The 17,452-nt window shown below is 38.6% G+C and overlaps 3 protein-coding genes across 3 annotated transcripts; all 3 read right to left on the bottom strand.

The window, feature by feature from the left end:
- Positions 1-6,124: 6,124 nt before the first annotated feature.
- Positions 6,125-9,050, bottom strand: LOC130553262 (adhesion G protein-coupled receptor E3-like). The gene is given in 9 exon segments (XM_057332133.1): positions 6,125-6,220; positions 6,324-6,486; positions 6,567-6,658; positions 6,745-6,811; positions 7,766-7,998; positions 8,074-8,280; positions 8,352-8,516; positions 8,606-8,796; positions 8,970-9,050. Coding segments are annotated over 9 exon segments (1,206 nt in total). The 5' UTR covers positions 9,016-9,050; the 3' UTR covers positions 6,125-6,178.
- A 105-nt stretch (positions 9,051-9,155) lies between these two features.
- On the bottom strand, positions 9,156-11,064 carry LOC130553060 (uncharacterized). The gene is made up of 7 exons (XM_057331801.1): positions 10,697-11,064; positions 10,543-10,599; positions 10,206-10,262; positions 10,050-10,106; positions 9,787-9,818; positions 9,469-9,531; positions 9,156-9,365 (listed from the first exon to the last, which is right to left on the bottom strand). The coding sequence occupies exons 1-7, from the start codon at positions 10,926-10,928 to the stop codon at positions 9,156-9,158; spliced, it is 708 nt and encodes a 235-aa protein (XP_057187784.1). The 5' UTR covers positions 10,929-11,064.
- LOC130553059 (oncoprotein-induced transcript 3 protein-like) lies at positions 10,929-16,249 on the bottom strand. Its single transcript, XM_057331800.1, has 6 exons — positions 16,157-16,249; positions 13,105-13,146; positions 12,443-12,829; positions 12,005-12,055; positions 11,198-11,563; positions 10,929-11,077 (listed from the first exon to the last, which is right to left on the bottom strand). Exons 1-6 carry the CDS (start codon positions 16,233-16,235, stop codon positions 10,929-10,931), a joined length of 1,074 nt encoding a protein of 357 aa, XP_057187783.1. The 5' UTR covers positions 16,236-16,249.
- Between the last annotated feature and the right edge of the window lie 1,203 nt (positions 16,250-17,452).

Raw genomic sequence — 17,452 nt, 5'->3', positions numbered from 1 at the left:
TTTTGCTTTTTTTAAACATGCGGACCCGCCGGCGCGTCCAAAATTACGTTTATAAAAGTATTCCCTTAATGTTAACATGTATTTCTGTAACTCATATGTGGCATCATTTGAAAGCTTAAGAGTCTCTAGATTCTGGAAAAGTGCACCATTTTGGCATTTATTGTACATAAGATAACTTATTTAGGCTGAAATTCATCATATCCCCATGTCATAGCCCCTTTAAAATCATATATGTTTATGATCATGAACATTTTTCATAATGCTCAAATATGTCCAACACAAATATCAAATGAAAGCTCTTATTCTACAGAATATAGATCTTCAGTTGGATTTATTGATATTTTACCACAGATCGAATACAAGTCGAATTAATTATGATGTATGAAATTGATATTTGTAAACAAATAACACATCCATTGACTATCTAAGCTAATAACTGCATCCCACCATTACTCTTAGCCACAAATGCTACATAATCTTTTTCGGTAGGTTGTTTTCTACAAAATAAGTCCATTCCTACCTCTTTTCGTGGTTTTACAAGTTAAATATTCGCTTCCAATGTCTCCCATCAACGTGCTGCGTCAGCAACGTGACATACAAGCTTGGATAGTTAAATATTCAGTAAAATATCTGAACCTTTGTCTATCCACACACAGCAAAATCGCCAGTGTTAAAAAAGGTCAAATTAACTCTCACAGTGTATATATAATCCACACTTCGATAGTGTGGATTATACACTGTGAGTGTTAATTTGACGTTTTATAACACTGGCGATTTTGCAGTGCATGAGATACACATTAAACGAGATAAAAACATCTGCCAAATGCGTAAACGTAAATGTAGATATGGTAATGCGCAACAGGGGAAGCGGCCCAAAACACAAGCACCACAAGCAAACTCAACACCACGTTTCGCTTGTTACATGCACTTTCAGCTGTATTACATGCAATTTTGAGAGGTTTTCTGTGAAATTACACAAAAAATATTCCATTTATACCACTGTATGTGGTTATGGGGTCTGTTTAAAATTGGGTATGCCAAATTCAGACGGAAATTATGAAAAAAGGACACTTGAGTTGCTTTAGAATAATAATTGAATACCACATGATAAGAGAAAAAAACATCTTCCTCTGTTTGTTGAGACCTGTTGGAATCAAGAACAATTGTCTGCAGGTCCCTGGGCCCCTCAGGCTCACAGTAATACACTTTCAAAAACAGACTTCAGGAAAAAAGAAAAAAAGCACCTTTATTTTTGTGTCTTTTTCATAGACTGACAACACATACAATAATGTTTATCATTTTCAGCAGTGTTTCATGAAATTTGGAGGGGTTTCCTGGAATATGACACCAAAATGTTGTATTTACACCACTGTATGTGGATGTGGTGTGCATTTAAAATTGGGTATGCCAAATTCAAGCGGAAATCCAAAAAATGGCCCAGAGTTAAACAGGTTAATTCTTGTATTTTCAAAAAGCAACCACTGAATTAAAAACCACCATTATTGGGGTCAGCGTTTGCTTAAATACACAATTAAAAAGAAAATACATCTGATTCACTTACCCACCAAAACAGAGACGACAGTAAACAGTGCTATTATAAAACCTGAAATAAAACGCACAAACACGCAATTAAGAATATATAAATGAAGGGTCTAACAATAAATGATTTCATTAATGTATCTTTACTCATTTTGAGTATGAAATTAATATTTATATAAAGAAGGAAAGATGTCACATCAAGAGAGGAAAACATCTATTGTGATGATAAAACAAACCATGAATAATACATCGAGTCAATTATTTACAAGACTAGCGCTTCATATTATTTACATGAAATGACTGCTTTTAAATGCAAATCATGGCAAGAAAACAAACTTACTTTTCAGAAGGGTAGATAACATTTTTGACAGAGCAGCATGTAAATATTTTATCCAAAGCCAGCGGATGAGTTTCTTCAGAATGTAAAGACAAAACAAATAAACTTTGCATTTGATTATGAACACATAAACTCTGCAGGATCTCCAGGAGCCGGAGTCAACCTTCAGCTCTACACTTTAAAGAGATCGTTCGCCCAAAAATGAAAATTCTGTCCTCATTTACTCATCCTCTTGTCATTTCAAACCTGTATGACATTTTATTTTTTCTGCAGAACACAAAATTAGATACTGTATTTGTAGAACCAAACAATGTTGGTCCCCCCATTTACTTCTATTGTGCAGACACAAAACCAATGCAAATCAATGGGTGGGTACCATGAGTTGTTCAGTTACAGACATTCTTCAAAATATCTTAATTTGTGTTCTGCAGAAGACATAAAATGTCATACAGGTTTGAAATGTCAAAAGCGTGAGTAAATGATGGCAGAATTTTCATTTTTGGGTGAACTATCCATTTAAACTCATAGAACTGTCCTGACTTGTCAGGGGTTTTTACTGTCAAGTACATTTTGAAATATCTTTATTTTATTAGAGTGCATTTACTTAGGAAACATTTTAATTCACTACATTACAAAGCATACATCGCACTCTTTACCCCACTACATTTCAAAAATAAATAGTTTTTTACATATTAATACTTAAGTACAAACTCAAATTATGTACTTTTACTTCTTGTCTTTTTACTTTTTACATTTAAAAGTAGGACAGTACTGGGTTTTTAATGTACCTAAAATCTGTATTAAAGGTAAAAATAAACATGTAACATGTATTTACGACATGTAGTGGAGTAAAAGCATGACATAATACTTTAAAATGTAGTGAAGTTATTTTGTCCAAAGTAAAAACACTTATAAAGCACTTGAAAAAAGTATGAGGAAAATACTTGAAGGAGTGGTTTACCTCAAGATAAAAATTAAATTAATAAAAAAGGATAAACATTACTATGGAAAGTCAATGGGGCTTACTTTGAAGTGAACTACTCTAAGTATTCTCCGCTTTTTTTTATTGGATTTTTCAGTGCATCACACAACTCACGCAACAGCTGTGTGTGATACAGGAGTCTTTCCTTTAGGAAAATGGACCGTGGTTTTACTACAATTAAATCCATGGTTACAATAGTAAAATCATGGTTTGCCAATCAATACACCAAAAAAATGGTTAATTTTCATAAGGATTAGGCTTTAATCCAAGGTTGTTTTTTTAAATGTCTGCAAAGAAAACAATGCTATTGATGAAACTCATCGTATACAACAGCATTACTTTTAATAATCCACTGTGTTGATACACTTAAAGGGACAGTTCAGCCAAAAATAAAAATCCTGTCTTCATTTACTCACCCTTGTGTTTTTCCAAATCTGTATACTTTATTCCTTTGTTCTGATGAACACAGAGAAAGATATTTGGAAGAATGCTTGTAGCCAAACAGTTCTTGGCCACCATTGACTACCATAGTCAAATAAATACAAGAGTTTTCGTTTTTGGGTGAACTGTTGAAACTACATAAAATCACAACTGCAATTCTTTATGAACGCCGCTGGTAGTGCATTATTAGATTTATTATCAGGAGAAACAAGATTTTACCTGAGTTTAGATATGGTGTTCTTCACCCGAAACCATCAGGACAGTCAACGGAGTAAATCGTGTGTGTCGGGAGAGTTTATAGAACGGAGTTATCTGTCCATCAGCCTGATAAAAATTTTTACAACCACGTTCATCATTCCAAATTCAAATGTATACACACACAGAGCCTTTACACATTAAGACGACTGGATTACACATTTAATTCTGCGTCAGAATGACAAGTGAGTATTTTTAAGACAAAGAAATTATTATTTGCAGTTGACTTCATGTTGTGGGATTGCTCTTGTGTTTTTTTCTTGTTGAAGCAACATCACATTGTCACAGTAAATTTAACTCACTGCCATTATCGTTGTTCTTTCACAACTTACTTTAACATGAATTGCAATTAGTACATATTTCAATTAACACTGAGGCAGCAATATTATTTCAATTTATTAATATATAATTTAATATATATACATATTTTTATTTTATATAATATGTATTTATTCATCAACATTGATTCAATGGTGGCTTGCTATCTGGTTATAGTGGTGGCCAGCATTAATGGTTGTTTTATGGTTTGACTCTTCCTCATCTGAGTTTCGATTCATTTGTGAATTCAGCCCTTCATTTCCATACTGTACGGTCAGCGTCTCAAAAGCAGGTCAGATATATATTTTGAAATAAAATATTATCATTGGTAATCTTAAGGCTACTTTCGGATATGTGATTTATAGTTGCTAAAATGCTAAAATGAGTTGACACAGAATACTCCAACATGGGCATCAGTTCTTTGAACTAAAATCACTTTTTGAGGCGATTAATGGTCTAATTTTATATAAAGTGACTGTTTAAAAATGACATTGCTAAAAAGAAAGATAAAGATATATTTTAAATTCTTACTACTATCACACTGCTTTAATACATTTAAAAAAGTAAAAATTAGCATTTTGCTTTAGAAGTAAACAACCTTTATTGTCTCAGGTAACATAAAAAAAGAAAAGACACCTACAGTATAGAGAATATAAAGGTTATTCTACATCCATACCACAACATTATAAACATCATCTGATCATTTAAAGGGGGGATTTAACGTTGTTTCACGTGCTGGCCGCTCATGCTTAATATGGTCAACTTGTCAAAAAACGAGTTGGATGTATGACATAGTATTTCTGTACTCCCCCAGCACTCCAACTTGTTTCGGAAATTGTTTTATAAGTCTGGATCCGTGTTTTACAAGTTCACACTTAAATATAATGAATAGGAAGGGTTCATTTCGGTCCCGAGTCCAGAGCACCCCCTCTTTGGTTTCAGGAGTAAGAAGTAAGATGTGCGGGTGCTGGAGGGATGCTAGAAAGCTGTCAAAGAACAGAGGTAAGTGATGTGGATTTATACCCCTTGGTTAATTGGTTACTAGGTGTGCTCCTCCCATGTAATTAGGTTGATTATCTGACGTGTTCCTCCCCGAACTTTGTTTACAAAACATCAGTTCGTAATAGGGATCCTATTCCTTTTATTGGGCAACTCCCCCGAAAAGCTCAGCAAGGCAAAAGAAAGAGACCGCCCACGAGCCAATCGACGAGTGTGCTGTACTCAAGATTGGCTGCACTGCGTCAAGATTGGCTGCAGCTCGTTACTCTTGCAATAGTGAGAGAAGTCAGTAGTTTGTTTGTTATATAAACGGTGGATATAACGCTGGATTTGGAGATCATTTGAAACTGATAGCGCAGTCCCAGTGCTAAAAGGTGCCGGACATGAACCGCATGCAGTAAGTGAAACTAAGTCATATGTCTGTGTTAAGGTGGCAATCGGTGCGCAACGTTACGTGCATAATGTAAAAAACACGAAGGGATTAATGCGATGATGTAATGTTATTGTGTGCTCGTGCTCTAGTTCCATCCCTCCTGCCTGCCTCCAGCAGCTCGTGCTTTTCCGGAAATAATCGTACAGCTGTATCTCTCTTTTGTAAATGTGTTCAAACTAAATACTCTTCGAAGATACGACATATGCAATACTACTGTATAGGCACTCAAGATTAATATGAGATAGGCAGAAACTGCGTGTGTTACCCCATCTTTAATGTTTCGTTAGTCATAAAAATATGACAAATGCATCATCACACATATAATGAAAGATGAAATTGTGCATTATACATATCACTTCACTAGATGTTAACACTGGTCCAGATGCCTTTCCGGTTTCATTTTAATTAAATTTATTTTTAAATCTTACATACATAATTGAATCTTAAATATATTTGTTTAACATTTCGATATGGTTATAAAAGTTCTAAAAGGTTGTATTTTATTCAAACGTCCGTGTCGTGTAAAAAAATGAAACAGGACGTTCCTGTGGACCAGCGCTGAACCGGCGGTGTTTACGTCATCCGAAGTGGTCTAAAAGAAGAAAGTGTGTAAAACTGTATTGTAAATCACTCCAAATATTCACGGAGGATCATTTAAGAAAAAACATGACGGTATATGACCGTACCAACACCCAGAAAAAACATAGTATTAATAAAAAGTGAATTGATCAACTGACAGCTGTAAATATATATATACACAACATATTCATCAACAACTTACAGAAAGGAGAATGTGCATGTCAAATCTAAAAACAATTGTGCCACAGTGCTATTTTTGCCTTACTGAATAAAATCTTTATGATTTTGATTTGAGTCAAAAGAGACATCTCATCCACTTAACATACTGCTGTCTGACCTGAACAAGAATGAGATAAAAAAGAGCAGAAGAAAGTTGCCATTAGACAGTTAAGTAAACTTCATGTGATATATGATGTCAGAATGAATCTGTGATGATTCACCTCATTATTGAGGAGACAGTAGATCAGGAAGATGAAGGTTCCTTGCTGTGAGTTCAGGATCAGGAAGAGAATCTCCATCATCTTACTGTCTTTAGTGAAGAAACCCAGAATCCAGGGACAACCAAGAACCACAAACTGAGCCAGTGTTTTAAAAACCATAATCCTGAAGAGAGAGAAAGACCAATAATGCTCATGATTCATGTGTTTCTCTCTTTAAAGTGTTTCAGACACAATGTTTCTTACTTGGTTTATTTCATCCGTGAAACTTCAGCGTTCAGCTTTGTGAGAGTTGAGTTCAGACTGATGATGATTCTGATGAAGAGAATCGAGTTTATCTGCAAAAAGCAGTGAAGAATCGTCATTGTCTTCTTCTTTGATTAAAACTAGCGAGTGGTGAAAATCATCCAAAACTAAAACATACCGCGAGAATGAAGCAAACAGGTCCCAGAAAACTCCAGATGAAGCCTTTCTCCACTTTAATCCAGCATCTGTTTACAAGAAAATATTGAATCAATTTTTATAACGACTATTTCAGGTGATGGTTGTAAAAAGACTAGTGATGTCCGGTTTGCGAACGAATCGTTCTTTTGAACCGGTTCTTTTTAGTGAACCGGTCGATCCGGTTCACAAACTCGGACTGAATCATTCAGTTCGTGTCTCCACTATGCACTTAATCACAAATGACTTAAATTACTCATTTTCTGGCGTGTCTGACAGTCCCTCGGACTCGAAATAAACCATTTAATTATTCAGTTACTCCAACAGTACTCAAATGAACTGGTGTGAAAGAACTAGTGAGTCAAGACGTCTCAAGTCAAGAACTGGTTGCAGAAGCTTTCAGATCACCAGAACACCAGTAATTTTTAAGTGGATAAAAAGCTTGAACGTCAGATATTTTATTGAACATCAGAGGTGTAATAATATAAAACACATTGGAAATATGTTTATGATTAATGCTACGAGCCGTGGACCATGGAGCAATCGGACAAAATGTAGGTTTATTTGATATCAAATGAATCGTATTGGATTATGCATGGATCAAATTGTTTCTGTAAAATGCTGATGAAGATTAATTTATTCACTTCATATCTTTAAGACTTAAAATATTATAGTTTGCACGTCACTGTGCAGGTATTTGGGTGTTTTAGTTGCAAAACTTAAATGTAAGAAACGTGTCAGATCGTGACAATGATGTGTTAACTGACAGAAGTAATGATTACTGATTTATATATTTGAATGTGCAGAGTGTATTTTGATCCCAGCCGGCCGGGATGATAGACTTGACGGGTAACGTCATGGCGAATGAATGTCATTACGTTAGGGCGTAAAAGAATCGGTGAACCGGTCTTTTGAACCGGTTCATTGAAGCAAACTGTCCGAAAGATTTGGTTCGCAGAAAAGAACCAGACTTCCCATTAATAAAAGACACCCTTCGAACGTACTCGTCACTGCCATAGCCGTCAGGAACCAATCCAACAGACACACCCACTATAACCAGAGCAATCACATATCCAATCACAATCAAGAATCTGCTGCTAAGCACCGCCCTCTGTCTGGAGCTGATCTGTGATAGGTTCTTCACGCAGATGTAGAGCAGCACAGCTTCAATGAACATCCACACAAAGCAGGAGAGAAAGAGAAAGTGAAGAAATCCTGACAGCACACCACACAACACCTGAAGAGAGAATATGAAACCGTTCATGTGAAGAGGATTACACATATAAATATGATCTGGAGTAATAAGTGTCACCTGAAGAGGTCTGATGTGTGTGAGGAAGTGTTGTGTGAGGAAGAACAGAAGATGAGCCGACAGCAGACTGATGCAGAGGTTGATTCGAGCCACATTGTTCACTCCAGGTTTCCATCGACAGAAAGCAAAAGTCAACAGAGCCAAACTATTAAACACCAGACCCACCGACACAGCCACCAAATTCAACACTTCCATCAGATGATCATCCTGAGAGAAAACATGAAATGAAAATCATTCTTCATCTTTGTGTCGTCAGACGGTATAAATGTCACGTGTACCTCTGCTGGTGTGCTGCTGGTTTGCATGATGAGAGCGAATGTTGACAGATGAACACATGAACACACAGTGTAGCTGCTGTTTGTGTCTAAAACACAACAACCATCTACAGTCCACTCAGTCATGTTCCAGTACACACACCACACACTCCCTCCAGACACAAGCTCCTTCACATGAAGAGAAAATATTCATGTGTTTTCATTAGTCATTAGTCGTGTTGGGAACAAAGACACCAAACAACAAGAGAAGAACTGACTCGGATGTGTTTGAGGGTGAAGTTGACTGGTTTTGTGAGCTGTCTGTTGGTGGTTTTTGGAAGAGTAGCTGAGATGACAGTGGACATCATGGTTTTAACTGATGTGTCATCTGATGTGTTGAAGAATTCTGCCTTCAGTAGATTCTCCATTGTGGTGTAGCTCATGAACGCCACAGCAGCTGATCCCGATCCTGCGTAACAGAGACAGAGGAAAATAAAATATTTATTAAAACTCCATACAAATTTTCAATATTCTACAATATTATGGCTCAAAAGATCTTCACAGTATGTTGGTCAAAGGTTCACAAACACATTTTTTTAACTGAAGAGTTGTTCTGTTAAGTTATTTAGTTTTTTTACATACCTGTTTTATTGTTATTCTTGGCAATCCCAATGAGATCAATGTCCATAGATGCATGTGTTGTGTCGAGCTGAGGGATTTTATTTAAGGTGACCTGTGGTCCAACCAAGAAGACTTGCGCCTCTGATTTAAATCAAGCCAGAGGTTACTTTTTGGCATTCTCCAGAGAACATGACTTTTGTGTTTGAGTCATATAGTAGTGTCTCTCTTACCTACAGAATCACGAATAAAACTGACATTGTCAAAAGTGTTTGTAGGCTTCACCAACATGGAGACGAGCTTCTCGCTGGCTTTCAACACCTGGATTCCTTCAGACACTAGTTTCTTGGGGTCACCTGATGATGAGTTGGAAATCTTCTCTGATGTATTAAAAACCAGGTCCAAAAGATTGGTCACACTCTGATGCAGAAGTGAAAAGGTAAACTCAAATATTTCTTAATTAATTCTTAAGATGTCATGAGCATTTGATAATTTTTTTGTCATTTTTAACCGACAGGCTTACAGTTAAAGGGAGAACTGTTATATTCTGTATCTGGTCAAGTAGATTCTGTACAAAAGTGGTTCCCTGTGAACAAAAACATGACATCATATTTAGTATTTTATTGATAATATTCCTCACGGTCTATATGTAGGGATTTCTTTTATTATACTGTATTAAAGAGAATACAACATTTCTTTGTCCACATCCACAGAACAATACAGACAAGCTATTTTTGTAACACAATAAATAACACACATTTTATATTTGCGCTCTAACAAACCAATACAATCGATTTGTTAGTCGATAAAAATTGAAGAATGGAAAATTTGGTAAACTTACAGTGCGATTGGTAAGCAGTTCTATATTTAAGCCTAAAAGTGTGCATAAACACAATAATAAAATACAAACACATGTGACAAACCATAAGGATGCACGTACATGAGAACATTTTGAGGATGGCGATCATTGACAAATGTGACCCGTAAAATACAGCCTTATCTTCTATGATCTCTCTTATGAGCTCAAATCTTTATTTTTTAATGTTGAAACGTATTTTGAATATTGAAATCACAAAATCTAAAACAGACAACACTTGACTTTACCTGTAGTGGTGGTCACATGTGTGACCGTTGTGAAGGTTCCGCTTGTGCTTCCCACATCTGAAAGTTTGTAATGAAACACAATTAATACACCTCGTCAACCCTGCTTGTGTATACATGAATACAAAATATATAACAACAGACAACATATTACATTACCTGTTGTGGTGATCAAAGATGTGACAGTTGTGAAGGATTCACTCGTGCTTCCAACAACTAAAAGTTGTTGATGAAAAACAATTCATAAACACACAAATATCTTCCCAGATGTACAAATGGACATGAAACAAATCTGGAATCAATGGATGACTAATGTGCTATTGGCGGCCCTTCTGAACAAATACAATAGAGCTCCAGAAACGGAACCCTAACATACGAAACAAAAGTGTTTGATAACTTCATTCTTGAAGCCCTGTTTAATGATCCTGCACATCTAGTGCTCACATCTACTGAACGCTACAAACTCCTGATTCCAGAAAAGAAAACAATACTTCACCAGTCGTGCTGATCGCTGGTGCCACAGTTGTGTAGGTTTTGTTTACGCTGCCAACATCTGAAAGTTTGTGATGAAATTACAATGGCGTAATTTGTAATTGTACCAAATTACAAATGGCGCATGCGTAAGAATCATGCAAATATACAGTGATTACCTGCACAGTATACACTGGCGCATAGAATTGGTTTGACAAACTCAAAGACATAATAATTGTCTGGACAGGCTTTGACTCTGATGGGATATGAACGGAAATAGCAGCAGTAATTTTCCCAGTGACCACAAACACGTCTGGTGACCACTCCATCCTCAACTGTTGGGTGGCCATCACTGAGCCACAGTGGCACTTCAGCACCACACTTATTTTTTTCAACACATGTTTCTGACATTCAAACGTTCTGGCCATTAAGATAAAGACGATACCAGCCGACCCAGCTGACATCTCTGTCACACATGAGGGTTGAAGAAGAATAGTTGCTGGATCTTCTTGAATCATACAGAACAATGTAGTTGTAGCAGGGGTCAACAGAGACATGATCTGTTCAAAGAAACCATTGTTTTATCATATATTTCAAGAGCTTGTTTCTCCCATCACTGAGAGTTAACTGCTGTCTAGTATGATTTCTTTTTAGTGACAGATTAAAATAAAGTATAATACCTGCACAATATGTGCTGCAGTGTAAAGTTGGTGTAACAAACTCATAGACATAATAATTGTCTGGACAGGCTTTGACTCGAATGGAAAGTAAACGGTAATAAGAGCAGTGATTGTTCCAGTGACCACAAACATCTCTGGTGACCACTCCATCCTCAGGTTTTGGGTGTCCATCACTGAGCCACAGTGGAACATCAGTACCACATCTGTATGTTGGCACACATGTTTCTGGCATTCGAACGTTCTGACCGTTAAGATAAAGACGATACCAGCCGACCCAGTTGACATCTCTGTCACACATGGAGGGGGAAGAAGAATAGCTGGTGGATCTTCTTGAATCATTCAGCACAGTGTAGTTGTAGCAGGGGTCTGATGAGACATTAAAACATTGAAAAAACATTTTCTCAGAAAGCTTATTTCTTCCATCAATAACAATCAAATCAATCTAAAGAAAGCGTCATTAAACAATAAGCAGTACAAATAAAACACAGCACCCCTAGTGGATGGCAGTAATTGAAAAGATCCACTACATTTACATTTTCATTTTCATGTTGTTTTCTTTGTTGGTGTTATTTTGGCCGCTCTGGCTGAATGACTGTCGACTGTAAAGACGATAGTGCAAGCCATCGTTATTTGGCTGAATGATTCTTCGTTAAATAAACTAAGGGCAAATCACCAAAACGTGATTTGTTTTTTTTGTTCCGTTTCTTTTTTTGTATTTTCTTGGGAAAAACATGCTAAATGTATTCATTCCTTTAACTGCATATAATCCACTCACTCCGGTACAGACAACACAGGACTTTACATTACCTGTAGAGCTGATCACTGATGTGAAATTGGTGGTGTTTTTGCTCTTAACATCTGAAAGGTTGGATAAATAGTAGTTAATGAACAGAGACATATATATATTGAAACACAAATGTACATATAAGAGATATTTACATCAAACATTAAAGCTGCAAGCAGCAATGATGGGGCTAGAGGTCTGCAATCCTGCGGGATCCGACACATCAGAGTGTTGCAGGATCCATTGATACACAATACATAGCTAAATATAAAATATCCTAAATGAATTGTATTTCTCTCTATTGCACAACAACGAGACTAAAATAAAACCATTTACAAGCGAGGTCCATGTTTAACTCTTTTTCAAGTCCGTTACATTGAGTCAAAATGTTGGAGCGTGATCTCTTATATGGTAAATACAACGGCACAAGTTCAGGTTGCCGCTTGGGCCATAATAATTACCTGCACAGTATGCAGAACAGCTGTGGGTGTAAATTGGTGTAACAAACCCATAGACATAATAATTGTCTGGACAGGCTTTGACTCGAATGGGAAATGAGTGGTAATAACAGCAGTAAAAGTCAAAGTGACCACAAACATCTCTGGTGACCACTCCATCCTCAAGTTTCGGGTGTCCACCACTGAGCCACAGTGGGACTTGTGTACCACATCGATTTTGTTCAACACATGTTTCTGGCATTCGAACGTTCTGGCCATTAAGATAAAGCCGATACCAGCCGACCCAGTTGACATCTCTGTCACACATGTGGGGGGAAGAAGAAGTGTCTGTGGCTCTCCAAGCATTATTCAGCACAGTGTAGTTGTAGCAGGGGTCAGCTGAGAGAGGATCTGTTAAAAAAAAACAATAAAATAAAACAACTCCTCTCATGGCTGTCAGTATTTTAACAGATTCGGTACATGTAGAGTTTTTCTTTGTTCTTATTATTATGACATTTTGTAATAGAAAAACATTAGAAACTTGGAGATAAACCACACACACTAACATAAAGACCAAGTGTCATCACTACTAATCAATCATCACTTGAACTTTGATAACATACACTTTCTTTTATATGTAATTACAGTTCAAGCAAGAAGATGTGATATATGCGATATACACTTACCTGGCAAAGCAAAGATGACGGTAAACAGTGCTACAATAAAACCTGAAATAAAACACACAAACACAACTATTCATATCTAAATGGATTAATTCTTATTAAAAAAAATCCATTTTAACTTGAATAAATTGTATTCAAATTTTGAGTTTAAAATCTGAAATTAAAGAGTAAATAATTTGTGATTTTTAAGGTCCTACTTTGGTTTATGGAGTGTCCGCATACATACATGGTGTAAAAACACTTTCATTTTCTAATAATAGGCAGTTATTATTACTTTACTTCTTGACTGACTCTCAAATGATTCGTTTGGCGATTCATCAGTCTAATCCCCTCCTTTCTGTCAGCCTACTCTGATCTGATTGGTCAGATGGTCTAGTCTGCTGTGATTGGTCTACCGCATACAGTGTCGCAAGTGGAATGTAAGCGGGCATTACACGGAGTCACGCAAATCTGACCCGAAACTGAAACTAGAACGACAGACGACTCCTTCGCGTGATTCAGAGTCGACTCCTTTTTTACCAAGCCAATAACTTTGTTATTCGTTCACTTTTGGCTTTAAAACTTGGCGGACTGCTTACATTCACACTGCACAGCAACATTACACACGGCATGAAATGTAATTTTAAGGACATTGTAATAGTTACTGTTTAATTAAAAATCAATTAGCAATAGCGACACATCAGCACTGGATTTAAGAATATGGTTATATTGTACTATGAAGATAAAATCAAACATTAATCATTCATCAGGTTAATGGGCTAGTTGCACAAGATGGCGCTGGTGAGCTTAGTGAGTTAGCGATTTTAGCAAGTCCGCAGGCTAATTTACGGTCGTATAACACTATCGAGTTGTCTTCTTGGCTCAATGAAATGTCAGTATTTCCAGTATAAACCCCTACAAATAGACAAGACACCTTACCCTCATTCTCTCTACACTCTCTACGCACACGCAAACACAGCAGCTTGTTTGCTTTACATGGTTGTGGTTCGCTCCGACAAAACGATTCCTAAATGGAAAATCAAACTCTAAAAAGGTTTTCGTCGGTACAGGGCGGACGTAAGGTATTTAAAAAGGGATTCTAACGGATTTAGTGCGGCGCAGCAGGGCATCAGGTCCGATCCGTACAAGTAGGCTAAATATTTTCACATTTATCTTCCCCACAGATTCGGGGAGTTATTCCGCATACCTGCATGTACCTGCGAGACCACATTCGATCACAACCACGTCCCGATCAAACCCCTGCTCCTGCCATCACGAGAAAGGGCCTCTGGTCACCAGGCTGCACTAGCAGGCCCCCGGCAAGCCAGGGCCGCACATTAGACTCCGCCGCTGCTAGCCCCCAACTGCTTCTCCACTTAGCCAAGTCCCCGACCGCAACTTTCCCAGTGCCATGCTGGCCCACACCGCCACAAGCCACATTAGCAGCGCGAGCACGCCTCCGCTGGTGGCACGTCCGTGGCCCGCTGCTCCTCCGTCAAACTCTAACGTGAGGCTGCCTCCGCTAGTGGCACAGGCCCTGGCTTCCTTGCCTTCTGACTTTTCTTCCAGCTTTGCCCCAGGAGCTGATCCAAACGTGAGGCTGCCTCCTTTTTGCAGCACATGCCCTGGCCACCTCCCCTCCTGACTTTCCATCTGTCTTCGCCCAAGGAGCCGACCCAAGCACGAGGCTGCCTCCACACACGGCTCCGGCGGCCACCTTCCTTTCTCTTTGCTCTCTTCCCTCTCAGCCTACCTGCATCTCCGATGCCCACAGGCTAAACTCCCCTCTGGCCCGCTCTTCGCAGACGACTCTAACCGCCCGCCACTCAATTCTGGTTCCAAAAACACCTAAAATCCGTTTTACTCCTTTCCGACTTTCCAGCAGACCATTTCTCCAGCCACTCCTTCCGCACAGGTGCGGCAACCACAGCTGCCCTCCAAGCCTCTCCAAGCCGCAGATCCAAACACTCGGCCACTGGACGTCAGAAGCTTTCAAAAGCTACATCTGGTCAGACCGCAACCACATCAAAGAAGATGTGGTTGCGGTCTGACTAGATGTCAGACCGCAACCACATCATGACTCATGACTCCAGAAGCCAGAATCGCCACTGCGACTGCCCCACTGGGGCCCGTGCTTCCATCTCTCTCTGCCACAGCAGACACTACTACTCCAGAAGCCTGTTTCGCTGCAGCAGACACCTCTACTCTCTGCCACAGTAGACACCACTCCTCCAGAAGCCTGTATTGCTGCAGAGACCGCCCTCAGAGAGGCCCGTGCTTCCACTTCTCTCTTCCGCAGAAGTGCCTGCTCCCGCAGGAGCCTTTTCTTTACTTCGCACTGCCGCAGTAGTGCCCCGCTCCACAAGAGCCTTACCTTCCTTCCTAAACTGCAGCAGCAGCGCTCTCTTACCTTCGCTCCCCCAAGCGACTAACTTTACTCAGCACTGCCGCAGCAGTGTCGCTCCCACAGGAGCCTTTTCTATACTCTGCATGGCCGCAGTAGTGCACCGCTCCACATCTTCCTTCCTCACTGCCACAGCAGTGCTCGCTTACGTAAGAATGAACTGTCTCACAGACTAGCAAAGGGCCATCAACCTCAAGCCAGCCTCTTTTGGGATCACGTTGTTCCGGCTGCTGTCCCACGCTAATTGCATCTTTTGGGGGGAACGACCCGAGTCCGGGCACATACCGGGCCCGGGGCCCTCTCCCTGGAACAGCACGCCAAATACGCATACTCTCCGTCCCTTATCATCCGTACTTATTATCTGCGAGGCGAACTCGTGAAGTGCTCAGCAATGAAAAAAAGGATGGTGATACCGCGATATCCCATAAGCTCACCGGCGCCATCTTGTGCAATTTTTCCCGCCCACACCTCCAACTAAATATTATTTCTTAACAGTATTAACTGCTTTTGAATGCAAATCGTGCCAAGAAAACAAACTTACTTTTAAGAAGGGTCAACATTTTTTACATACCAGTACGTAGATATTTTTTTCCAAAACCAGGGATTGAATTTCTTTAGAGACAAAATAATGTTTTGTATTAGATCAGTGAACTAGAGCTCTTATTAACACACCTGAAGCAATGAAACTAGTCTTTGGTCTTTTTAATCCAGGAGCAGGAGTGAAGGACATTTTGCAAACTTGCAAACCCATTTTGCAAACTTCTCCAGCTGTAAAATTTGATTATTGTTTTTATAGAGAAAAAAGAACTTAAATGACGAAGAAAGTCGACATAAAAAATGTCATGGATAAACTATAGAGTGCGGGTTCAAAATGATAATTTTCACCTAATATTTTCTATCAAAACAACTGCATGGAACACAATGGTAACTCTATGCCACAATGAAATGGTTAGGTTAAGGCACATTAGCTCTCAATAGTTTATTAAAATAGCAGTTTAGTGGAAATTTTGTTACTTTGAGCACAAAAGTGTGAGGGTTCTATTGCAATTGCTCCGCTTGTTACTATTTCTGAAAGGAATTTGACAGCGATTTTGACGGCCTAAACAAGCTCAAAAAGTCATGAAAGTCTGCACACGCTGCATTTCAGTGGGCTTTTTTATTTCTCCAGCACAGAACATTTTGTGAATTTTTTCTATTATCTGAACCATCTCCATTTCCATGTAAGGCAACACAAACTGCTCAAATTAAAAACTTCTATATTATTTTACTTTTACAGATGAAAGGTAAAATAATGATGCTGTCGTGTTTAAAGTGTTGTTTTTTTAACCCCCCTGTAATCTGGCTCCATGTTTTGGGTCAAAACGGTCATTTTTAACCTCCTCGACATACTAATGGATCACTCCAGAGGCCCACTGGAAATCTGTCAAGATGAGAATTTTCTCGGTGTGGTACACTTTGGGGCCGGAAAAATATTATTCCTTTTTCTTCTGCCCATCATGCAGGAACAGTTGCCCAATGGTTTCTGTATTGAAAGCATAAACCCCACCACAACGCGCCAAATGGTGGGCCGCCATAGATAAAAAATGCCAGGGTTGGTTTTTATTCCCAGTCAACCCCTGGATCACTCAGAAAATGTTCATGCATGACATTTAATATTTTGGCTTTCTTTAACATTTCTGCTGAAAAGCTGAGCTGAGTTTTTCTGAAACTACACAAATTGAAGTAGATACATAAACAATCTACACGAACGCTGGTTTTAAGTCGGTACACCAAATAAACGGTGCATCATTAGACCATTATCAGGAGAAAGAAGATCTTACCTGAGTTTACATATTGTGATCCTTACCCAAAAGCAACAGGATGGTAAACTGAGTAAATATTTGTGTGTCAAGCTAGTTTCTGCACAACTATCTTTTCGTCAGTCTGGTAAGCAAATTTAATCATTCATTTTTTTTCGGACACATTTAT

Source organism: Triplophysa rosa, linkage group LG4, assembly GCF_024868665.1.
Source record: "Triplophysa rosa linkage group LG4, Trosa_1v2, whole genome shotgun sequence".
Lineage (NCBI taxonomy): Eukaryota > Metazoa > Chordata > Actinopteri > Cypriniformes > Nemacheilidae > Triplophysa > Triplophysa rosa.
The sequence above is the reverse complement of the archived record's forward strand: the minus strand, read 5'-3'. Positions and strand labels throughout refer to the sequence as shown.

What these genes read in the sequence shown, in the direction of transcription:
- LOC130553060 (XM_057331801.1), bottom strand. Translation starts at nt 10,928, where the DNA reads ATGTCAGAAACATGTGTTGAAAAAAATAAGTGTGGTGCTGAAGTGCCA. An exon ending in ACCAGCGATCAGCACGACTG is followed by an intron (nt 10,263 to 10,542) that starts GTGAAGTATTGT and finishes AACAACTTTTAG; the next exon opens with TTGTTGGAAGCACGAGTGAA. An exon ending in ATCTTTGATCACCACAACAG is followed by an intron (nt 10,107 to 10,205) that starts GTAATGTAATAT and finishes ACAAACTTTCAG; the next exon opens with ATGTGGGAAGCACAAGCGGA.
- LOC130553059 (XM_057331800.1), bottom strand. Translation starts at nt 16,235, where the DNA reads ATGGGTTTGCAAGTTTGCAAAATGTCCTTCACTCCTGCTCCTGGATTA. An exon ending in GACTAGTTTCATTGCTTCAG is followed by an intron (nt 13,147 to 16,156) that starts GTGTGTTAATAA and finishes GTTTTATTTCAG; the next exon opens with GTTTTATTGTAGCACTGTTT. An exon ending in CTGTTCTGCATACTGTGCAG is followed by an intron (nt 12,056 to 12,442) that starts GTAATTATTATG and finishes CCAACCTTTCAG; the next exon opens with ATGTTAAGAGCAAAAACACC.